The following is a 25,883-nucleotide window of genomic DNA, read 5'->3' on the forward strand; positions in this document are numbered from 1 at the left end:
CTGCAAGCTGGGTTTTTGGGGTCCTTTGGAGGCTGCCTCGCTAAATATTTTTAAGACGCGGGTTGATGGGTTTTTGATAGGAGAGGGGATTAAGGGTTATGGGGAGAGGGCGGGAAAGTGGAACTGAGCAGCGACAGATCAGCCATGATCTTATTGAATGGCGGGGCAGGCTCGAAGGGCTGGATGGCCTACTCCTGCTCCTATTTCTTATGTTCTTATGTTCTTTTTGGATCTGAAAGACCAAAAGTGGATCCTGGCCTGTTTAGGCACGCTCCCCGCAGATGTGGTGGGCCAGCTGGATGTCTTTGGGCATGATGGTGACTTGCTTGGCATGGATGGCGCACAGGTTGGTGTCCTCAAAGAGCCCCACCTGGTAAGCCTCGCTGGCCTCCTGCAGGCCATGACGGCCGAGCTCTGGAAGTGCAGGTCGGACTTGAAGTCCTGAGTGATCTCCTGCACCAGGCGCTGGAAGGGCAGCTTGTGGATCAGCAGCTCAATTTCTGGTAGCAGCAGATCTTCTGCAGAGCCACAGTGCCGGGTCGGTAGTGGTGAGGCTTCTTCACTCTGCCCGTGGCTGGAGCAGTCTTGCGGGCAGCTTTGGTAGCTAGCTGCTTGTGGGGAGCTTTCCCTCCGATTGACTTGCACACTGTCTGCTCGGTTCTGGCCATCTCTTCAAATGCAGCAACTCACCACTATGCTACTGTGTCACATTGCTGAACCTTGCGGGCAGCCAGTCAGTGAAAAATGGGCGCCACTTTTCCAAGGCCAGCTGTGTCTATCAGAGGTCCCCTCCCATAGTTTTGTCTTTTCGTGTCTGACCTCATCCTTGCCCAGTCCAACGTACCCCAAACTCCCTTCGCTGGTGCCTCTTCGACCTGACCCCAGCGTGATCTTGGAGTTAACCAAATGCCTAGGTCCATTGCTAAATGCCACTTCCTTGCAGCACCCAATGCTGGTGCACGGTGCTACAGGCATGCAAAGTCAACAGCTCCATGAGCTGGAAATCCTCCAAAAGATGGAGGGAAGTTGCACCTCGTACTAACTAAAGGGCCATCACCTAAAGAACCAAAGGTGGGGAGGGTGAGCCAGCTAAATTTACACTGGAATGTGGGAAGCTCATCCTTCGCTTAAAATTCAGCCCCAATTTACTAAAATGGTCTTTCTTTCCATTTGTTAAAGCTCAATATTCAAGGCATAATGCGGTTTCAAGGTTCCTTAAGCTGAATAATGAACCTGGTCAGAAGTTAGGGAGGGATCTTTGTTGTGTATGAACAATAGTTCCTCTCGCTCACAGAAACGTCACTGGAAATTCTACTCTTGGGTTTTTTCTGTTCTTGAAAAGGATAAAATGTCCCTCCACACAAGAGAACAATCTTATTGAATCTCCGTGTTTTTTGTTGGATTTTCAAAGATATGAAAAATAAAAAGCAAAGAAAGACTTGGATTTATACAATATCTTTCACGACTTCAAAGCTCACAAGTGCTTCACAACCAAAGACATACTTTTGAAGCTTAGTCACTGTTGTCACGCAGGAAACTCAGCCAATTTGCACACAACAAGGTTCTAGAAACAGCAATGTGATAATGATCGGATAATCTGCCTCTTTTTAGTGATGTTGATTGAGGGATTAATATTGGCCAGGACAGCAAACCTACTGTTCTTCAAAATAGCACCATGTCTCTCTGAAAGACGGTGAGTGAGATTCTCTGGCCTGCCTCTCAGTGTTTATCTTGGTGGCAAGAGGCGGCATGCCGTTCACAGGCAATGGGAGCTTCTGGTCCCACCACTGTCAATGGGAATTCCCATTGAAGCCACCCCAAGCTGCCAGAAAACCTGCGGCAGGAGGTGCACCACTGGCGGGGCCAGAGAATCCCGTCAGCATGAATGGCTGGAGAATTCCAGCCAGAACCTCTGACACTGCAGTGCTCCCCCAATACTGAAATTCGTTCCAAAATGCAGCATTTTGTTCTCAAAGCTCTGGAGTGGACAAGAAGTCATCAACCCTATGGGGTCAGTGACAAAAGCAGATGCATTGGGCGGGATTGTCCAGCCACGCTCACCCCAAAACTGGAAAATCCCACCCAGGATCAATGGATTTTTCCATGGTCCACCCTTGGGCCACTCCGATTCCCATGGCAGGCGGGATTGGAAAATTTGCCCCATTTTCTTTAAAAATTGAAATCTATTCCCATATCATCCAGTGAAAATCTGACCTGGTGGGAGGTTAGCTTGTCTGACCACTGACATTTTAGCAGGCTGTCAGGATGATAATTTGTATGACCAATGCCTTGATATTGAATTGAAACATGACACCAACAGCAAAGCAAGTTCTCTGATTCTCCAGGGCAGGTTGTATGAGAGCTGCAGTGTAGAATTAAGTTAACCACACAGTTAAGAACACATTCAGTTCACTTGAATGTCCTTGTTGCTTATTGAGTGACAACAACAAACCCTATGTGGGTTTGAAAGTAACTTATTGTGTTACTCTACTATGTTTCAGAGAGAAACAGGTAAAATCAAGGATAACCTAAACCAGAAACGCCAGCTTCCCTTATCCGTATTCCTTTCAGATACTGTACTTTACTCAGTGTGATTAATTCAGTACTGATGTTGCAGTGTTTTTTTTCCAACTTGCTCGGCTCCACGTAAGCTCGGCAGCTGCAAAGTAATTTAAGATGAAAAATGTAAATGTCAACTACTGGTAATGCAGCCTCTCTAAAGGCTTTTCCCAGCAAAACTAGGAAAGGAAGCTGGCTGGCAAACATGGAGATATACGAAGTATTGGTGGAATTGCATCAAGGTTCAATGCACTACCAATATCCTCTCTAACTATAACACTGATTACCAACAGTTACAGGGCCAATGGAAACATTTGTCACAGATAAGATTTTCAACTTGTGTTCTGGACATGCAGATCAGCCCACACTACGAGAAACTGTCCAATTCTTCCTTCATTGATTTTGAGATGGGACAATTCACATGTTGGGAAACTGACCTACGTCAGACTCCTATTTATTGACTACAGCTCAGCCTTCAACACTATTATTCCCACAAAACTCATCTCCAAACTCTGAGGCCTGGGCCTCAGCACATTCCTCTACAACTGGATGCTGAACTTCCTGACTCACAGACCACAGTCAGGAAGGATAGACAACAATACCTCCTCCATGAGCATCCTCAACACCGGTCCCCCACAAGGCTGTGTTCTCAGCCCCCTACTATACTCCTTAAACACAGATGACTGTGCGGCCAAATTCCCCTCCAATTCAATTTTCAAATTTGCTGACGACACCACTATAGGGGGTTGGATCTCAAACAATGACGAGGTAGAGTACAGGAATGAGATAGAGAATCTGGTGAACTGGTGCGGCGACAATAATCTCTCCCTCAATGGCAACAAAATGAAGAAGATTGTCATCGACTTCAGGAAACGTAAAGGAGAATATGCCCCTGTCTACATCAATGGGGACGGAATAGAAAGGGTCGAGAGCTTCAAGTTTTTAGGTGTCCAGATCACCAACAACCTGTCCTGGTCCCCCCATGCTGACACTATAGTTAAGAAAGCTCACCAATGCCTCTACTTTTTCAGAAGACTAAGGAAATTTGGCATGTCAGCTACAACTCTCACCAATTTTACAGATGCATCATAGAAAGCATTCTTTCTGGTTGTATCACAGGTTGGTATGGCTCCTGCTCTGCCCGAGACCACAAGGAACTACAAAAGGTTGTGAATGCAAGACGCAAACTAGCCTCCAATCCATTGACTCTGTCTAAACATCTCGCTGCCTCGGCAAAGCAGCCAGCATAATTAAGGATCCCATGCACCCTGGACATTCTCTTTTCCACATTCTTCCTTTGGGAAAAGATACAAAAGTCTGAGGTCATGTACCAACTCAAGAACGGCTTCTTCCCTGCTGCTGTTAGACTTTTGAATGGACTTGCATTAAGTTAATCTTTCTCTACACCCTAGCTTTGACTGTAACACTACATTCTGCACTCTCTCGTTTCCTTCTCTATGAATGGTATTTTTGTCTGTATAGCTCACAAGAAACAATACTTTTCACTGTATGTTAATACATGTGACAGTAATAAATCAAATCAACTCAAATCCTCTCTGGGAACCTTTGCAAAGGTCTCTGATTCAATGTTAGAGTTGAAAACTTCAGATAGTTCCATGTGACTTACCTGAATAATTACCCAGGAAATATTAAACAGAAAAGTCCTAGTCTAACTCCTGGATAACTATACGACTGATCCCCAATCATTCAAGCTGACCCACCAACTCCACCCTGGCAATCTGATTACTTCCACTCGCATCCCCAGTACCCCCAACCTGACCTGATCATCCCCTGACCCAACCACCCTTTCCAACACTAAAAGAGAAAATGCTGGAACCTCTCAGTGGGTCTGGCAGCATCTGCAAGGAGAGAAAAAAACTAATGTTTTGAGTCCAGATGACCCTTTGTCAAATAGCTCCAGTCAAAGACCTGACTAACCACCCCTCCCGGCCCAACTACCTTGACCTACTGAACTACACATTCACTTATCACCCTACTCACTGCCACCTCATCCATTTGTCAGCCTACCACTCTACCCAAAAGTCACACCAACCTCCTTTAACCTTACCCATTCCCTTACCCATCCTACCCATTCACTCAGTCCCCTTCTACCCATTCCCTGACATTGACAATAGACCTTTAAACTTATCATATGGCAGTTAATGCACAAAGAGAGAGGATGTGGCTTGTCCTCCACTGGATGGTGTCCTGTGTGGGACTGCACACTCTGCATTTCTGAAGAAGCCAGGCTGGGAAGATCTGGCTGGAAATGCGGAGCACCGTTTGAGGGGAATGTAATCTGACAATGATTCCCACTTCACAGAAGATCCAGCTCATTAAACTTAAAAAAGGAAGCAACTCCATATTAAAGTAGAAGTTATTTAGCAGTTAGGTAAAGGCTACTACTGTATTTTAGGGTGTTTACTATTATACTATTTTCTCATCTCAGATGAGACCCGCAGGCAAGTTTTCACTCCCTCTGTGTGTATATTTTTATCTACTCAGTATCTGGATCATCTTCAGCAAACTCAGAGACTGAGAAAACATGGTTCTTGTACATTGGCTTATTAACATCACATGCCTTCAAGTCACTTTCCTTGTCTGCAGAAGGATGTAAATTAATAAAAACATTTCACCTAAGTCCATGGCTTGAACTGTAATCGCCAAGCATATTTATTAAATAGTAACTGGATAAGTGTACAGAAAGAAAATACTGGGCAGAGTTTTGAGCCTGTGTTAGCAGTCAGCACAAACAGAGAGACGGACGAAAAATCCCGCGAGAATCGGCAAGTGCAATTCTCGCCGGCACAATCGCATTTCCTGATTTTCCACATCGCTCATCAATAAAGTAACGAGGTTTCCACCAGGAAGGTTGGGGGCTTAATTCATATTAATTAAGACCTAAGTAGTGAACCCTCCCGCCAGGGACCGTCCCCCTCTCTGAATATTCATTACATGCCAGTGTACTATTTACAACGGCTGTATAAAAATGAGAACCTGGTAACCTCACCTCTCAATGAGATATCAGAGGGGAGTGTCCAGGTCATCATCACCCTCCAGGGTGTAAAATTGGAGAGACAGCAAACAGAGAACCCAGATAAGTAAAACTTGGGGCTGGCTTGTGGGGGAGGTAATGGTGTTGAGACCCAGCATTTGTGGGGGGTTGGGAGGAGGGTCACTCTCAGCCTTTCATCATTGTGGGCCTCTAGACATCTCAGGTCCCCTTTACTGGCCTTGTAGCCAATATCTCCTCGGAGGGATTGCTCTTCTAGTGTGGCAGCTGGAAGTGGATGGGAGAGGATGAAATCATAGCGTCAACAAAAGGGGGGGTGACTGTGAGGTCCCTGGGTGGGTTTCATGAAATGTTAGAATGTATAGGCAGAGGGGGAGTCTGACAAGGAAGGTTTAACAGCGACATGAGAGCAGAATACTCTCACAGGGAGAAGGACGGGTAAAGTCAGAATGAACTCCCACCGTCAGGCTGCAAAGTGCATCCACAGAGCATGAGCTGTCTGCAAAGGGAAAACCACTGGAGCTGATCCTCTAAGCACTGACCTCCAAGACTTACACTCATCACTCCATAATAGAGGGGTGTCACTGACGTTGTTCCTAATGCAACACAAGAGGATACTGGAGTCAGGTCACAGCGTGAAACTTGTGGAATAAAACTCTCTGTTTAAAGAGGCTGAATGCATGCTGATTTTAATTGCCAATGGCAGGATTCTCTCAGGTTTTCTCGCTGGGTCTGACACCTTAAACAAATACCCAAAAATTCCACACCCACTGTTGGTTGACAATCGTCACAAATTTAACCATAATTTGAGAAGGTAGAAAATAACTTGTCACTGCTGCACTATACTGCAATGTAAACCAAACCTGACACAAGGTACCTGACTATTAACCTTCTATGGCAATTTGTTGCTAACCATTAACAAAGTCACTCTTGCCTATCTAATGCTGATAAATTAAGGTAAATTATTCAATTGGAACTAGACAATTTTTTTGTCAAATTTTAATAGGGACAAAAGAAATTTAAATATGTGGCTCTTAACCTAAAAATGTGTTGTGAATCAAATACACATCCTCAAGATGTCTAAGCCAGTATTGATGGGCTCAATTCTTCTTTCAGATACATCACCAGCTTTCATGTATGGTTTTAAAATGGGAAGCATGTGGGCAACTGTTTGCTTCAGTGCTGTGACTGAGGCTCATGCTGCTTTAATGACTGGCTGCACATGCCAAAACTGCATTCTCATGTAGTCAGGCTGTATGAAAAATTGGCTGGTTCTTATGCCGACACAGCTAACAATCTGGGCCTGGAGAGGGATGAGGAGATAACATGAGACACATGGCACACAAGCCAGCAGCAGGTTGGAATATGTTTGTGGTGGCACAGGAGCATTCCTGCTTAGAGTCATAGAGGTTTACAGCATGGAAACAGGCCCTTTGACCCAACTTGTCCATGCCGCTCTTTTTTTTAAAAAGTCCCAATTGCCGCATTTGGCCCAATAGAGAGCCTGACTTCTCCTGACTCCCCCAGAAAGGCAAACAGTTTCAAGTAGTTTACTGGAGCCATGTTTAGTGGTCCTTTCAAGAATCACTGGTTAGCCCATTCAGTGCAATGGATGCTGTATTTAACTGTACCTCAACATTGCAATTACGAGGCTCTGTGTACAATGAAGGATCCTATTTTACATATTTAAATGTGGATTCCCACTGAATCAGACAGGCGTTGTGTCTGCCCATCCTTACAAGATGGTGGCAGCTGGACAGTAAATTGGATAACCATTTTCAGGATACAACAGCTTTGTTTATTTGGATTGCCACATTCAAATTGGCCTCAGAATCTCTTCTGGCGCTATTGCGAGTGAAGCAGACGTTTTTTAAAACCATGATATTGGAGCCAGGATAGAAAGACAAAAAAAAACACGAAACGTCAGTCAAAAAATACACTTTGCTTTTGTCCCAGTTATGCTCTCTCGTTTGAATCTGATGGATTTTTATAAGACCTGTGTGCAAGTCTAACTGGCTCAAGAAATAAATCCAATTTCAGTTAATTTGTGGTCAGTGAGAATCCACGAATCTGGGAGCTACTTACCTTCCAAACCATGAAGACCAAGTGGAGGAAGAAACGGATGTGCAGAATGAAGGACAGGCAGGGAAAAATGGCTGCACGTGGCACAGTGCAGTCACTGCTGCCTTACAGCGCCAGGGACCTGGATTCAGATTCCCGGCTTGGATCACTGTCTGTGTGGAGTTTGCATGTTCTCCTCGTGTCTGCGTGGGTTTCCTCCGGGTGCTCCAGTTTCCTCCCACAGTTCAAAAGGCGTGCTGGTTAGGTGCATTGACCACGCGAATGCACCTAACTAGCTTGCCTTTCGGAGTGTGAGAGGAAACTGGAGCACCCGGAGGAAACCCACGCAGACATGCTAAATTCTCCGTCAGAGTACCCAAACAGGCACCAGAGTATGGTGACTAGGGAATTTTCACAGCAACTTCATTGCAGTGTTAATGTAAGCCTACTTGTGACTAATAAAAAAAAACTTAATTTTAAGATGAGGGCAAAATTCAAGTGAAAATCCTCAACTAAGCAACGGCAAAACCATGGTGACTAGCGGCTGTGTTTTAAGCTTTCATAATGAATGAAAGACTTTCAAGTGTTCATTTTTCAGGGACTAGAATACTGTTTGTTTTATTAGTTACTGAACTCTGTTTTGGAATATGTTTTATGCGGTTTTTGATGTTATAAAATAAAATTAATATTGTTTTGAAAATAAGTGCTGTGTCATGTTGATAGCCTGGAACTCAGTTCCCTCCAAAGGGAAGGAGAAGGAGGACATTGTTTCATGTTTTCAAGTTGATCTCAAAGTCACACATCAATTTGTTCACCGCAAAATTACCTCTGTAAATTAAGTTGCAAAGAAGCACAAACACTAATTTATTGATAAGAAAGTTCTTACAATGGTCAGTGTTGGCTGGCAAGAGACTCTTCAGTCATGGTAATGAAGGGATGTCTTGCATCAATTCAAAGCCACTTAACAAAGTCCTCAAATATAATCACTGCCTATTTTGCACCACAGATAATGCTTTGCCTGAACTAATGAGCTAATGAAACTATTCACTGATTTTGAAGCAAATAATGGATTTTTTGCCATGTTGTATTAGATAAAGAAATTAGTCTGCTAATTATCTTTTCAACACAATATGGAAAAAAAAAACAAACTGCTATTCACATCTTTTCCAAGGCATTTCAGATCAGATTCCATTTCTAGGATTTTTCATCCATCCCATGGGCAGTGGGAGGACTCTTGAAATGAAAATAGGTGGCCAGTTAGGTGGCTAATAGACAGCCATCTACTGGTGAGCGGATGGCCCTCTCCACGTGGGGAGACTCCACATGGGGAAATTGAGGAGTCTTCCAGAGAGCAGCTTCCTTTCTAACCAGTCCATGGCCAGGAAATGCGCACTAGCAACAATGACTGCCAACACAGCGGGTTATTTTACTGAATGCCACGGTCTGCCTGCCTGGCCATGACTCAGAAATAAAAGTTCTATTTTACCTATGAGTAACCTCTCCTTCACCTTGCAGCTGTTGCAGTAGCCACCACCTCAGTGGTGCTGCCAAGGCTACAGAGTTGCTGACTCTCTGACTGGGTCAGCACCTTAGAGGGGAGGTTGAAACCTTCAACTGGATGAAAGTCTGACTGTGATTAATCTCTTAATTGGAGCCAATTATGCAATAGTATCCATGGTCCCACTACCAAATGATATTTTGGTCTGTAATATTGCTGAAGAATATTATAAATGAAATCCAGATATTCTAGTAAAGCAAATACTCATAAAACGGTTTCAAACTGAACAAGTACAAAATGAAATTCAGAGGGTGAGACATAGAACGATGTGACCAGGAAGAAGGCCATTCAGCCCATCCGGCTTGCATCAACTCCCTGGAGGCACATTAAATATAGTTCAAAACAAAGTTGAAGCAAGTTTTAAGATGCATCTCCGACTGACAAATAGGATATCCAGTTAACTCTTGGAATTATTAATATCTGCATTGGTTTGCCCTAAAGTTGTCAGAGGTTACAAAATAGAACATTACAGAGCAGTACAGGCCCTTCGGCCCTCGATGTTGCGCCAACCTGTGAAACCCATCTAACGCCCATCTAACCTACACTATTCCAATATCATCCATATGTTTATGACTTTACATGATGGGTCACCCAGTCTTGAAACAGTGGCTCTACTCTCTCTCCACAGATGCTGTCAGACCTGCTGAGTTTTCCAGCATTTTCTGATTTGGTTTTAGATTTGATTTAATTTATCATTGTCACATATATTGATATACGGTTAGGAGTATTGTTTCTCACGTGCTTTACAGACAAAGCATACTGCTCATAAGTACATAGGGAAGAAGGAAAGGAGAGGATGCAGAATGTAGTATTACAGTCATAGCGAGGGTGTAGAGAAAGGTCAGCTTAATATAAGGTATTATATCCATTCAAAAGTCTGATGCCAGTAGGGAAGGTGTTCGTGAGTCAGTTCCAGCATCCGCAGTATTTTGCCTTTATATTGTGACTTTGCCATGGAGCTATCATAGTGCTAAGTGCCTGAATGAGGTGCACGACCACATTTCTGATTCACCTGAACTAAAGTAGTAAGGCACTGGTAAGCATGTAGCTCTACAATGTGATGCATCGACTATGATAAATGTAAGAAGGGAGCTTATGCCTTAAAACAGTCCATTGAATCTGAGGAAAGAATGGAAGCATTTCTCATGTAAGAATATTATACTGTGCCTTATGTCTCAAGGCCTCTCAGAATTGGAAAAGAACTCTTAGCTATTGCCTTTAGTCTGCAAAGATTCAAGTGTCACATTTTGCAAAGAATGATCAAAAACCATTTGGAGGTATTTAGACTAGTGAATCAACACGGCTTTAGAGAATAATTTTATAAATTCAGAAATATAAATTTATTATTTTGTACAGGACAGGCAAGGCAGCTTTCTCCTGAAACGTTAAATAGAATGTACGTATTGAAAATGAGGCATTCCTATTAATTGATGTTAAGTTTATTCATTCGTCACAAGTAGGCTTACATTAACACTGCAATGAAGTTACTGTGAAAATCCCTTAACTGCCACACTCCAGTGTCTGTTCGGGTACACTGAGGGAGAATTTTACCATGGCCAATGCAACTAACCAGCACGTCTTTTGGACTGTGGGAGGAAACTGGAGCACCCTGAGAAAACCCACACTGACACAGGGAGAATATGCAAGTTTACACAGACACCAACCCAAGCCAGGAATCAAACGTGGGTCCCTGGCACTGGGAGGCAGCAGTGCTAACGACTGTGCACAACATGAGTAACAGAAAAAGCCCATGGCAGATATCAATCTACAATCCTAATTCCTGTTATAATGAGGTGGAGAGGGGCTCATTTGAGATACTTGTGTAGCAGGTTAAGATCTGAAGTAGTTGAAAATGAGGAGCAAAGGACGGCCTGACTTGAGAGATGTGCCAACCCCAGATTGCGACGTGTTTCTCTGTGAAAGATGAATGAAAGTCTAGATCGATATTCACACGACTTTGAGCAGTTATACTGTGTTATATTACTTTGAGCAGTTATACATGTGAGAAAAGAGATAAGGCAAACAGCTCACTCAAGCCACATCAGAACTGACTTTGGGAAAGCTAGAGAAATAATTTATCGGCCTCTGACAGCGATGGAGATTGAGAATTACATACCTGTTTCCAACTACATAGGAAAAGGAATTCTGTATTAGCCACTAAATATCAGAGAAAAACAAAAGTATGAACTGTTCGAAGTGAATGAAAGCGAAAGGAGATGATACCAAATGTCTACCACTCTAATTTATTTTAAATGAACAGTTTCACTGATTAAAAAGAAATAAGTCACAACCAAGATGAAAGCTTATTTTGCATGCCAAAGCATTCCAAGTTAGATTCAACAAACAATGGATCATCATCTAACTCTGAGAAGTTTCCACAAGAGTATGAATTCAGTGACATTGCCAGGTCGCTACCGTCAAATAGAAAGAGAGAAAATGCTGTTAACATTGCAATGAGTATGAATGAGATGTTCCTAGCCCCCTTGCCTCACTTTTCTTGTTGGAGGTTTGAAGCACAGAAACATCCTTTGAAACATAAAACTATATTCAGTTGTCAGAACACCGTTCAGTGCCCTTGATTTAAAGCCACGTAACAACAATTCATCAACCCGTACCCGTTCCTCATCCAACCTGGGGAGGATTTAGAAAATGCAAGGCCATTAGGTTGTGTCTGTCAATCCTTCAGGCACAAAGCCCAGCTGCAGATGGGAGATCACCTGCAGTGTGTGCAGAAAACTCAGGCACTTTGGGTGAACTGCTCCTGTCAACAGGCTGGACAGAGGAAACTTAGAAAATGGACCTTTTTGAGCATTGTTTGATCAACAACTCCAATTAGAATACTTTAAGAAACCCACGAGGGATCAATAGAATATTGGATTTGGTGTTAACAAATGAAGAAGGAGCAACAAACAAAGCAGAAATAAAGAGTCATTTTGGATTTATTGGCCATAAATGTTCCAACGTTCAGCTTTAGAGATGCAGGTAGAAAACAAAAGGAAACCAAATTAGAAAAAAACTCAAATTTAAACAAGCTGATTTTTTTAGGGTAGGACAGTAAAATGGGAAAGGATACTGAAAAGAGAAGATGTGGCAGGATTGTGGAATAGTTTCAAACAAATCAGTTTCAGGATGTGAAGAAAGAAAATGTATCACTGGAATAAACCAGGGACAGATGTAAAAGTAAGATTGTTCTTTTCAAAAATACATTCTCAGCATCCGGGAATCTTTAGCAAGGCTGGCACTTATTGTCCATCCCTTATTGCCCTTAAGGTAAATGTTGGCCTTCTTGTGCCGCTGCTGTACGTGTAGTAAAGTTATTTTCATATTGTTATTAAGTAAGGAGTTCCAGGATTTAATCTAGTGACAATGAAAGAATACAACAGAGGAAGAAACATGGGAACAAACATAGGAACATAGGAATTAGGAGCAAAAGTAGGCTAATTCAGCGCTTCGCATATTCTGCCTTTCAATCAGATCATGGCTGATCCTTCTTGGTCTCAAATCCATCTCCCCACCTGTTCCCCATATCCATCTTTCCTTTTTTTATTAGAAATATGTCTACCTCCCTCTTGAAACCATTCAACAATTCAGATTCCACTGCGCTATAGGGCAGCGAGTTCCACAAATTCACATCCTCTGTGAGAAGTACCTCCTCGCCTCAGTTTTAAATCTACTGCCTCCCCACCTGTGACTCTTGTTCTAGATTGTCCCATAACAGTAAATATTTGGTCTTCATTTATTTTATCAATCCCTTTTAAAATTTTATACCTCGATCAGATCCCCTCTCACCATTCTGAACTCCAAACAAACTGGGCTTGTTTGAGTACAAGCCCAAATTGTTAAATCTCTCCTCACTCATCAACCCTTTCATCCCTGGAATCAATCTGGTGAACCTCCTCTGAACTGTCTCCAATGCCACCACATCCTTCCTCAAATAAGGAGGCCAAAATTGGGCACAATACTCCAGATGTGGTCTTAGCAACACCCTATACAATTGCAACAAGGAATGGTGATACCTATTCAAATCAGGATGATGTGGGACTTGGAGGGGAACTTTGAAGTGGTTGTATTTCCAGAAGTCTATCGAACCCTTGTCCTTCTGGATGGCAGAGATCATTAGCTTGGGGTGGGCTGCCAGAGAAGAACTGGCGAGTTGCTGCAGAGAATCCTGTAGGCAATACACACTGTAGCCACAGTACAAGGATGATTGAAGAAGTCAGTGCTTATGCCAGAGGACAGGGTAAACTTGGTTTCTTGATAAAGTTGTGAAACATGTTAGTGAGGAAAGAAACCATAAAAAATGTCTGAGTGTTCAAGAGTGGGAAAGGATAAGGAAATCAATAAAAATAAGCTGACGAATGCCAAGAAACTGATAACGGTTGCAAGAAGGGATCACAAGGGAAAATATACCTGGGGAAATAAAGCAAAGAGTGAAGCATTCCTTTGGTATGTCAAGAGTGTGCCTATTAAAAAAAAAGCAGAATTACTTATCACACACTGGTAAAACTGCTGAGAACTCTGGCTCTGACAACTTGCATCACTGGTTTCTGAAAGAATTACCTCAAACAAATGCAAGTTCTCTCATGGAGATTTTGCACAGTTGATTGGAATCAGGATTGAAAGGTAGCAAATGTGTCTCCCATCTTCAAAAATAAAGGGGACAGAGATGATCCATCAAATCATAGAGCTGTACGTCTTTTCTCACTGATGGAAAGCATTTTAAAATATTGTGAACAGTACAAGGGAGCATCTTGAAGGACTGTGAGGCAGTCAGCACGAGAGCTCACAGAAGTCCTTCCAGTCCAGGAGGGTATGTAGCCAGATCATTATGCCTGTAGTTATTCAGCAGAGTACTACACAAGGAGCTAATGCATCTCCAGCGTTGCATCATTTCTCATTGCAGGACGTACTACTAATTGCTGAAACTAGCATTTTCCTGCTGTAGTCAAATGTCGCCTTTGTTCCCTGTGTCTGTTTCCAGGTTGCAGTACAACACAAATAATGTCAGTTGGTCTGCATGCCATACTTAGTAAGTTACCAATGCCATGTTTTCCCAAGAATTACATTCAATAGTTTTCTCTGTGGACAAATAGAAATAGTGTTGAGGTTTTAATAGTTTTCATTTAGGGCACTTTTGACTGCACCCACATCATTTTCCACATTTTCTCTGCATTGTAGACCTAATTGCATAAATAATGTTCAACTGGTGTATGATGCCCATTAGTGTGTCATGAAAATCTTTTTCTTCTATTCTGGAAGCTGTAGTGGCCTTAATGTTACAGCCTTTCATCCCTGAACCTTTAATGCTACACAGCAATTCAAAGGCTAGCCATTTGTAGGTCAAGGGCTATCCTCAGAATAGTAGGCTCATGACTCCTTTGTGGAAGCTACGATCAGTGGCAGAAATATGATACAACCTGACATGTGCTTCAACTTTACACAAACCTGACAAATGCCTCAACTTTACCCAAACCAAGTGTCAGAAAGATATTACTATTGACATATTTAATAGCAGCTTTTCATTTAACTGAAAGTACTACCCTCCCAACTTGTACCATTCGTACTGTTGGAAGGTTGTAAAATAAGAATGATACCAATGGAAAATAAAATGACATTTGGGTCCTTAAACCAGTGTATTGTCCTGATTTATATTATGATGTTAGGTTCCGCCTTCATATGGAAGTGCCTATTGGTACAATTTCAGTACAATTAAAAAAAATTGTTGCTCTGTTCATGCTAAAAATTGGAGTCTTAGCAAAAGATAAATCGTCCCAAATGACTCTCATGATGTAGACACGTGAAGCTTCTTTTCTGACTGCTGCTATTCCTCCAGGAGCCATTTAGACAAGTTAGCTCCTTACAAAATGCTTTCAGAAGAAATGTGCTGAGAAATTCAATTGGTACTCAAAATGGGCTGGTCGGGAAAGGTGGGGAATTAGCCTGCTTCCTGTACTGAGCTGGCTGGCTGGGTCAGGAAAGGGGAGATGATCAACAGCTACATCCAGGCTGTAAATCTTTTGTGGACCCAGAGGAGCATTGCTGCTTCTCCTGGGTCTAAAAGGAAATAAATGTATACTTGAATATTTGGTGAATGGCTTCCAGGAGTCCACTCAAAGATTTCTACCTAAGCATCTCAACACATAATACAACATGGTGCAGACTCCAGTCCTTTTACAAGAACTTTGTATCTAAGCTCCCACAATTGGCCCAGGACCACAATTCGTATGTTCAGGGAGCTTAACAATTAACCAATTAAGAAGAAAATATGGTTCTTTTGATAATCAAGAAGAACATGTCCAATTCCTTCCTTCTTTTAAATTCAACATTTATAACTGTCGAAATTTTATAAAAGTCCTTGCGAGAAACTATGCAAGATTAAGTAAGTTGACCAGCAGCTAGTGAATAACATGTCCTCTATAACTTTGTGACCTTATTGTCAGACTCATTTTTCCAAATTTCCATGAAAATTCAATGCAAGTTGCTTTTTTCCTCCTCACCACGCGTAGTGCTGGGTTAAGGGAACATCGAAATACACTCATGAGCCTGTGTTGGTTTCAGAAATTAAGGATTTCACAAATTAGTTTATTTCCTGGTTGTTCTCTGAAAAGTGACCCTACTTGCTTTAAAATTGGTAATTTCCCAAATAGTTGTTGTTCTGTGAAATAACTCTTCAGTGGCCAGAGGCCAATGTTCCTTCACTAGAATCTGTTTATTTATAAACTATCTTCACTCCTCAGTGTGGTTCTGGTACAAAGCCAGAATCCAGATTGTCAGTAGACCTGACACTCCTCACAATATACTGGCGAGACTCCCTGATTGGGCAGACAATCATTACCTTAGTCAGGGAGCTTGTACTCCAAGCAGCCGCTTCATGGGCCTCATTGAGGTCATTACATCCTGCAAAAAACTATACACCTGGTTTTCTATTGCTGAAAAAGAAATGAATTGATCCCTGCATTGAGAAATAATTGTGATGTGGAGATGCTGACGTTGGACTGGGGTAAACACAGTAAGAAGTCTCACAACACCAGGTTAAAGTCCAACCATTTATTTGATAGTAAACCCACAAGCTTTCAGAAACACTGTTCCTTCGTCAGGTGTGTGGAAAATTGTGATCACAGAACTTTATATAAAGGCACACACAGTTTACAGAATATTAATTAGAATGCGAGTCTTCACAGCTAACCTGCTATTCAAGTCTTAAAGGTGCAGACAATGTGACTGGAGATAGTATTACGCATAGGTTAAAGAGATGTGTATTGTCTCCAGACAGGACAGTAAGTGAGATGTTGCAAGTTCAGTCAAGTCATGCGAGTTAAAGATAGTGCGACATGAACCCAAGATCCCGATTGAGGCCGTCCTCATGTGTGCGGAACTTCACAACACACAGCAGTGCAGAGTCGCTGAGCAGAGACTGATAGCCAAGTTCCTGCACACTTTGGGTGCAGATTGACAGATCACAACATGAAATTTGGAGGTCTAATATCTGGAATTAAAAAGTCTAATGACGGCCATTGTCGATTGTTGTAAAAACCTATTTAGTTCACTGCTGTTCCTTTACGGAAGGAAATCTGCCATCCTTACCTGGTCTGGCCTACGTATGACTCTGCAGTCCCAGCAATGTGGTTGACTCTCAAATGCTTTTTGAAATGGAGGGCAGTTAGGATAGGTAACAATTGCTGGCTCAGGCAGCGATGCCCACATCTTGTAAATTAATTTTTAAAAAAGCCTGAATTCTCTGACCTCAGTTGTGGCTAGGATTCTTCTTGGCTGAGTGCCAAATTCTCCGTTCTTGCAGGCAGCAGACATCAGAGAATTCCCAGCTACTGTTCCTACGCCAGAGAAATAAGAAGCCATAACTTGCTACTTATTATTATATTTCTCTCCCATTGCTACCATCATATAAATATTTCTTTGTTGATGAGCTGTATAAAGGGACTGTGTCTTCAGCTTTTTAGTAAACGCATAAAAGAATAGTAGTTAATAGTTAGATCCCGCTTAACTGGCATCCATCTTTAGTTTTGGGATTGTACAGTTTGAATTTGTTAAAGTCTTAGAATTGATGGTAGTTTGCAAACTAAGGGGAGAATATTTCTGTTGTAATCACCAAACCATTATTGGCCCTTTGATTTTTTTTAAACTTAATGTTCTGAATCCTGCGAGTTCAATTTAAATACTATATAGATCTTTTTGTGGTGAGCAAATTATTATGGAGAACATTTGTGGCGTTGGACCAAATACAACGACGTGAGAGCCAGTATACTTTCATGGTCAGTGCTTCCCATTTGTCATTCTGAAAAGTTAAATACTGATAGGCAAATCTCTTGAGCATTACAGAACCAATGTATTACAGATGGCGTTCACACAACTAATTCACTTTTTATAGTGGTTATTTCTTTACTACCCAAACAACTCCAGCAGAGAGAATCTATAGGTTGAAATACTTCTAAAAGTGTAAGGATAGATGGGTAACTAATAGCTCATGAAAAAAAATTGCGTTCACAGATTCTTAAAAGCTAAGTTGAAAAAAAATCCTGTAAATTATTCTTCAATGGAAGGATCAATACATTTCTTTCCCAGCAATGTTGATACTCTGCTGGAAAATGCATTGTTATGTTTTTTTTGTCCGACAATGTCAACTGTTAAGAGAATTACCAATTTTAAATCAAGCAGGGACACTTGTCAGGGAGCTGTGTAATGAAATCAGGTAGTAAAACCAACTTGTGAAGTCTATAATTTTGGAAGCAATACAGACTCATGAATGCATTTTGATGGTCCCTTAACCCAGTATTAATCACGGTGAGAGGAAAAAAAACCCAACTTCCATTGAATTTTAATGGTATTTTAGAGAAATATGCCTGGCAGTAAGATTAGAAGGTTATAAAGGACATGTTACTCACTAACTGCCATTCGGCTTACTTCATCTTGCAAATATTTGCACTAATTTCTCCTATGGACTTTTACAAATCTTGCTACAGCTATAAAATAAATCTTGAATTGAAAAGAGAGGACTTGGACATGTTCATACATTAATTACAAAAAAAAACCATGATTCCTTCTCGGCTGCTTAATTTACCTTTACATTTGCCAAACATTACAGTTTTCAATGGCAGGCTATAAATCTAATGCAGTCTTTTAAACACTTAAATTGCAGCCTACATACTTGGTCATAGTTCTATAATGCATTTTTTTTCCTTATAACATACTATATTTACATAATGTTACTGCTTCCTATTCATTATTACACATCATTAGTATTGTAATGGTTGCCTTTTCAGGAAAATATAAACAATAGCTGTGGCAAAAACACATTTCACCACTTGATTGCTGAATTAGCTGAGCGAGTTACTTCCATCTTTCACTTGGTACAATTCACTATTCTACGTCTATAGAATTTGTCATTTAATCACATTTATCAAATAAAAGCTCAATGGCAGATTGAACCAAAAACAAATTTTGTCTTTTTTTTGCATATCCTACATTTAATTACCACTATATTATGCTGAAATAAAAGGGCTGCATTATAAGTTCTGTTTGTGTAAACTTGATAGGTGTTTCCATGAATTAAGAATGTCGAGAGAATATCATAGAATCCCCACAACACAGAATGAGGCCACTTGGCCCATCGAGTCTGTACCGCAATCCCACCCAGGCTTTATTCACGTCACCCTCATTTACCCTGCTAATTCCCCTGACACTAGGGTCAATTTAGCATGGCCAATCAAACTAACCCGCACATCTTTGGGCAATGGGAGAAAAAGGTAGCATCTGGAGGAAACCCACAAAGACACAGGGAGAAAGTGCAAACTCGACACAGACAGTGACCTGAGGCTGGAATTGAACCTGGTACCCTGGCACTGTGAGGTAACAGTGCTAACCACTGTGCCACCCATTCATTGCTGCATTCAAAAAAATAAAGGGGTTTGAGAGGATGAAGGTCAGTTGACATGATGCAGAGTCATACTAACAGTGTGGGTGCAATTCCCATTCGGATTAAGGTTATTGATGAAGGCTTGCCTTCTCAGCCTTGCTGCTCACCTGAGGTTAAAAATCACCACCAGTCAGCTCTCTCTCCTCAAAGGGGAGAGCAGCCTTTAGTCATCTGGGACTATGATGATATTTCCCTTACCTTTCACAGACAAACATTCCCCTTAATGAGGGACTCCAATATAAAGGTGCATAATGTTAAAGTCAGAGAAAGAGCATTTAAGATTGCAACCAGAATGTACATTTTCACAGAACGTAAGCGGAAATCTCAAATCTGGAAAAAATTGAGTTTGTTTATTAGTGTCTCAAGGAGGCTTACATTAACTGCAATGGAGTTAATGTGAAAGTCCCCTAGTTGCCACACTCCAACACCTCCTTGGTTACACTGAGGGAGAATTTTGTATAGCTAATGCACCTAACCACCACATCTTCTGGACTGTGGAAGGAAACCTGCACAGACAAGGGGAGAACATGCAGACTCCACACAGACAGTGATCCAAGCTGGGAACTGAACCCAGGTCCCTGACACTGTGAGGCAGCAGTGTTAACCACTGTGCCACAATGCTGCCCAGTGAGATTGATAGATATCTTTTTGTTCAACTTTTGTTCAGTATAAATATAGGTGGGTAAAGTGGAGTTGAGGTACAGGTCAGCCATGATCAAAATGAAGGGCTGAACTGAGTTGAGGGGATGAATGCCATACTAGGTTGTTTGGTTTCACAAAACATATTTAAAGCACCCATGTCAGGTATCAACACAATCAATAGAAAAGCTGAAAGAAAAATGATGAGCAAGGAAATAACACAGATTTAAGAAGCAGGTTGTTAGTAATTTAGCTGAGTTTCAGAAAGATTTAAATGTATTTAAAATTAAGGACATTCAAGTTACTTGTACAGTTAAGCTCTGTTCATCTATATAATATTGCATTTTTTCCATTGGATCAATTAAAAGTCGCAGATATAAAGAATCAAGCCAATATGAATAATCTGGGGGTCCTGCTGAATTTAATTGTGGAGCTTTAGTTTAAAACAAAAGTCAGTTTCCTGAGGGGATGGGGGTTGGGGGGTTGCTGGGCGGTGAGTGGGGAGGTAAGGAAGGGAGGGAAATCGGAAAGCCAGGTGTATGGGTGTTGGGGATTGGAGTGAGATCGGAAAGGTCTGGTGTGAGGTTGCAGTTAGGGATGGTGAAGACAGAAGCAGGACAAATTAAGGGAGAAGCAGGTCTGCTCCTTCCATCCATGTGCTAAAAAACAAATAACTGTTGAACCTTGCCAGTTTTGCTCCCCTTTAGTTCCCAGGGGCAGAATTTTACACTTCCCCACAAGGTGGGCTATGAGGAGGTTCAGGGGGAAGCATGAAATTGAAAAGATGGGATTAACCCCAGGAACTGACCCACCCAAACCCTGACACAATTTCACACTTCGACAGATATGAGGGAAACCCACCCATTCACTTGTTAAGGCCTTCAAGTCATCACCTTGCCACTTAAGAGGCTGCTGGTAGCAGGTGTGTGTGTGTGTGTGTGTGTGTGTGTGTGTGTGTGTGTGTGTGTTGGGGGGTGGTGGTGGTGACAATTGCATCTTGGGTGGGAAGAGAGGGGCACTACACTCTGAAAACGTCAGATCTGGGACACCCCCTCCCCCACCCTCAGCCTACCACCCAACATTGCGATCGCCGTTCTCCCCCCCAACCCCCACGCCTTCCTGGCATCCCCTACCTTCCTGTTCCACAACTCCCAGAATTTACCTTTTCAAAGGTGCTGGGATTTAGTCCAGGCAAAGCACAGCAGTACTGCACTGCAGCGCTGTTCCTGGCCAAGTTGAAGAGCTATCGGTTAAACTGATTGGTCGACAGCTCTCATGGGTGTGACTTCCTGTCCACTGCCATTTAGCACTCAAGCGAGCGTTAAATGGCAGTGGGGCTTAGAGAGTGGGTGGCTGTACTTTGGGTGCTGACGCTCTTGTCACCCTTGAAATTCTATGCTAGGTTTCCTAAAACACTGGTAAGATTTGAGGTATGCTGCCTCATTTAAATTAATTTGTGGGACATGTGCATTGTTGGTGGCGCCAACAGTTATTGCCCATCCCTAATTGCCCTTGAACTGACTGATTTGCTAGGCCATTTCAGAGGGCAGTTGGGAGTCAACCACATTGCTGTGGTTCTGGAGTCACATGTAGGTCAGACAAGGTAAGGATGGCAGATTTCCTTCTCTAGAGGATATTAGTGAACCGGATGGGTTTTTCCAGCAATTGACAATGGTTTTATGGTCATCGGTAAATTCTTAATTCCAGATTGTTTTTATTGAATTCAAATTCCATCATCTGCTGTGACGGGATTTGAACCTGGGTAACCAAAATATTAGCTGAGTTTCTGAATAAATAGTCTAGCGATTACACCACAAGATCATTGCCTCCCCCTTTAAATAGTTAGATTACAATTTTTGAAATGTTAAAATCTCTTCCACCCATCTCCAGCACGTTCTGTGGGCATTAGAATCCTCACTCTTCCATTCTAGACTGAACAACACCACACTTCTAACCTTGTATATCCAACTTGCAATGTAACAGATAAAATTATTGGATATTTTGAGACCCAGGTCATTTTTTCAACTTGCAATTTCTGAAGAGTATTTTAGTTGTTCTGTGTTACAGACCTGGGACTCAAGATTAATTTCTTCTCCTTGATCAATGTAATTGAAAGAAATTAAAACTCATTTAAGTCTGAATGTTGGACAGACAGTCTGAAAGTTTGACAGGACTAGTGGAGAAGCAGAGATTAGTTTCATTGTTCAAATGGTTGAAGGAAGGACACAATTGGTAACTCAACATTCCGGGATATAGAATCTTCAGGCGAGACAGGGGAGAAGGTAAAAGAGGAGAGGACATTGCATTATTAGTTAAGGAGTTGGTTAAGGAGAGATGGTATATTGGACGGGACATTAAATGAAGTTTTGTGAGTAGGGCTTAGGAATCAAAAAGGAGCAGCCACAGTGTTAGGAATTTATTATAAACCACCAGATAGTCAGAGGGATATTGAGGAACTAATATATGCTCAGTTTGTGGAGGTGTGTAAAAATAATAACAATAGGGTTATCGTATTAGGTGATTTCAACTTTCTCAACATTAACTGGGATATACATGGTGTTAAGGGCTTGGATGGAGTAGATTTCTTGAAATGTGTAGAGGAAAGCTTTTTAAAATCAATATGTGGAAGGCCCAACAGGGGAAGTAGCTGTGCCAACCCTGATTCTGGGGCATGAAGACACTCAGGTGGTTGAGATGGTGGTGGGGGACCATTTAAGTGACAGCGATCACAACATAGTACAATTTAAGTTTGTTATGGATTAAGTTGTTAACTGAAATAATACAATAGAGAAAATGTTGTTAGGTACCTTATGTTATAGTATATGTCTATTGGATAGTGCCTGATTTTATTAAAAAAGCATTTAAAGGGAAAATTACAGTGAAAATATGTGCATCTCAGCTGGAAATCAGGCACTGCACTCATTATTACTTTGATTTTGTTGTATCCAATATCAGCAATAAAACACATATGGCATTATATTTTCACCATTTTGATGAAAGGTCATCAACATGAACACTGCTTCTCGCCTCAGATGCTGTCTGACCTGCTGAGCATTCCCACCAGTTTCTGTTTTTATTTCAGATTGCCAATGTCTCCAGTATTTAGCATTTGTGTTCACGCCTCTAGATCATATGCAATTTTGAAAGGTATGTAATGGCAATATTTACTTCAAAGTTTCTGATATCTGCGCAATATCACACAGGTCACATTATGAGAAGTACAGAAACTTACAGGGTCCATTAAGACCAGCTACACGGAAACAAATACATTGGCAAATATATACTTACATTTGGAGTACCACCAGCCTTGCCATCATTACTTATGCCACTATGCAACCGCTTAACGTTGAAATGTTGCCTTTCCTTTCCATAATGCATGTATAGATTTGGCTGGCAGAAGCTAATAACTGCTGATGTGTTTCCAAAGCACGGATACTTGTCAATGTGGTGTTGTTGACTTTCTGAAAAAAGTAAACAGAAATTAAATCTATAACACAAATGTTGAACTTAGTATTATTTTATTTCTGAGAGCGTTGAGGGTCAGTGATTAAATCACGAGGAAGTCTAGAGGGTTTTTCTTGGTTGAGCACCATTGCAAAGTGCGTATTGATCATAACTCCATTTGGCTTCAACAGCCTATCTTGTTCAAAATAACATAGCCGCCAAAACAACAGCAGCGAAAACGTTTTAATCATTGTGCCTTTTATGCCTACGGAACTTAATCCTCTTTAATCCTGCTTCATATGCATAACAATCCAGCCTGTTTAAAAAGTATAAAGGTTAGTCAATGTTGACTAGGAATTCTCCTCCTAGATTGACTCACATTGTACATTCATAGCTCAGTGAGCAGAAGGGCTGAATGGCCGATTATGGTTCCTTTGCTACTGAGAGGGAGCTGGGTAGTTAAGCAGTAGTGCCCAGTTTGATGTTGATTTATTATTGTCACATGTACTGGTATAAAGTGAAAAGTGTTGTTTCGTGCACCCTATGCAGACATAGCATACTGTTCATAAAGGGAAGGAGAAGGCACAGAATGTAGTGTTACAGTCATAGCTTGGGTGTAGAGAAAGATCAGCTTAATATAAGGTAGGTCCATTCAAAAGTCTAAAGGCAGTTACGATAAGACTCTTCATATTAGATTTTTCAAAATTCTGCTGGTATTGTTGGTGGATGCTTCTTTCATCTGTCTCCTTCGTTATATCTGAGTTCATCTGAAAAACTCTCCAGAGGAGTTTCAAGGTTCTATTCTTCAAGTCAATTAAAAGTACAATCTACCCTTTGCTGCAGAAGACTAATAAAAACAACCGAATAAAATCTATATTCCTAAACAGCACGTTCCAAAAAGGGAGGGGAGTGTGCTTTCACCTGCAACTTGCGCCATTGTAGCTTGCTTCATTCAGTAAGGTGGGTACAACAAAAGAAAAGCTGAATAAATTAAAGTGGTTAATCTATACAGTGGTGAACAGGTCAAAATATTTTCCCTGGTATGGTCACAGGACATTAACACACTTCCTCCTTTCTGTACAGCACATGAGGCAAAACTCATTCATGTGGTTTTTATGGCTGCTCAGATTATTACTTATTGAAAATGAGCCAAAACAAACTGTGTAATGTATTAAAATAGGCCATAAACTGTAGTCAGATATTAGGAGAATTTACAGTGCCCTGAGAACATTTTCTTCTGCAAGAATTGGTAACTGCTTAGGGTTAAGATATAAGATTTTTCAATTAGTTTACCATGCTTGCAGTTCCTCATTTTGTTGAGTAATTCTTTACCCCCGGTTCCATGCTCATTTGTTCCAAATTCTGCTTCTGTTTCATTGTCACTGCTACTGGCAGAGTATGAACATAGCCGCATCGCTTGTTCCTGCAAAAATAATTGTACAGCTGCTAGAACATGTCCACTCATTTCATTCTGATACCTTCATTATATTTTGCCAAAAGGTGGGGTGGCATGGTGACACGGCCAACACACAGCACCTGGGTTCAATTCCAGGCTTGGGTCACCGTCTGTGTGGAGTCTGCATGTTCTCCCCATATCTGCATAGGGCATTGGTGAGGCCGCAGCTGGAGTACTGTGTGCAGTTTTGGGCGCCGCACCTGCGCAAGGATATTTTGGCCCTGGAGGGAGTGCAGAGGAGGTTTACTAGGCTGATACTGGAGTTGAGGGGATTGAGCTATGAGGAGAGGCTGAATAAACTAGGCTTGTACTCGTTAGAGTTTAGAAGAATGAGGGGAGATCTCATTGAGACGTATAAGATGATGAATGGGATGGATAGGATAGAGGTGGAGAGACTCTTCCCGCTCAAAAAAGACAGTAGGACTAGGGGGCACAGCCTCAAGATAAAGGGGAGGCGGTTTAGAACGGAGTTGAGGAGGAACTTCTTCACTCAAAGGGTGGTGAATCTCTGGAATTCTCTGCCCGTTGAAGTGGTGGAGGCTGCCTCGCTAAATATTTTTAAGAAGCGGGTTGATGGGTTCTTGATAAGAGAGGGGATTAAGGGTTATGGGGAGAGGGCGGGAAAGTGGAACTGAGCCACAACAGATCAGCCATGATCTTATTGAATGGCGGGGCAGGCTCGAAGGGCTAGATGGCCTACTCCTGCTCCTATTTCTTATGTTCTTATGTTCTTATGTTCTTCTGGGTGCCTTTCCACAGTCTGAAAGACATGCTGGTTAGGTGCTATGGCCATACGAAATTCTGTCTCCGTGTAATTAAACAGGCGGAGTGTGGCGACTAAGGAATTTTCACAATAACTTCATTGCAGTGTCAATGTAAGCCCACTTGTGACAATGATAAAAATAAACTTTAAACTAAAGTTGAGTATAGGGCTAACGGGAGGACTTTGAATAGTGCGGATGAACAGAGGGATCTAGGTGTATGTGTACATAGATCCCTGAAAGTTGGGAATCAAGTAGATAGGGTTGTTAAGAAGGCATACGGTGTCTTGGCGTTTATTGGTAGGGGGATTGAATTTAGGAGTCGCAGTGTCATGTTGCAACTGTACACAACTCTGGTGCGGCCGCACTTGGAGTACTGTGTGCAGTTCTGGTCCCCACATTACAGGAAGGATGTGGAGGCTTTGGAGAGGGTGCAGAGGAGGTTTACCAGGATGTTGCCT

General features: G+C 41.8%; 1 protein-coding gene across 8 annotated transcripts in view; it reads right to left on the reverse strand.

Annotated features, from left to right (window-relative positions):
* The window catches only part of nckap5l (NCK-associated protein 5-like), a 567,643-nt gene that overhangs the window by 24,265 nt on the left and 517,495 nt on the right, over positions 1–25,883 (reverse strand). For all 8 annotated transcript variants that reach the window (XM_080199314.1, XM_080199316.1, XM_080199313.1 and 5 more), the window contains 2 exons: positions 24,499–24,628; positions 23,050–23,222 (listed from right to left, as the gene is read on the reverse strand). In XM_080199314.1, coding sequence (XP_080055440.1) covers positions 23,050–23,222; positions 24,499–24,628 — 303 coding nt within the window. The remainder of the gene's footprint in view (positions 1–23,049; positions 23,223–24,498; positions 24,629–25,883) is intronic.

The sequence above is a fragment of the Carcharhinus amblyrhynchos genome, chromosome 11 (genome assembly GCF_965287045.1).
Source record: "Carcharhinus amblyrhynchos chromosome 11, sCarAmb.v2.hapA, whole genome shotgun sequence".
In the NCBI taxonomy this organism is placed as follows: domain Eukaryota; kingdom Metazoa; phylum Chordata; class Chondrichthyes; order Carcharhiniformes; family Carcharhinidae; genus Carcharhinus; species Carcharhinus amblyrhynchos.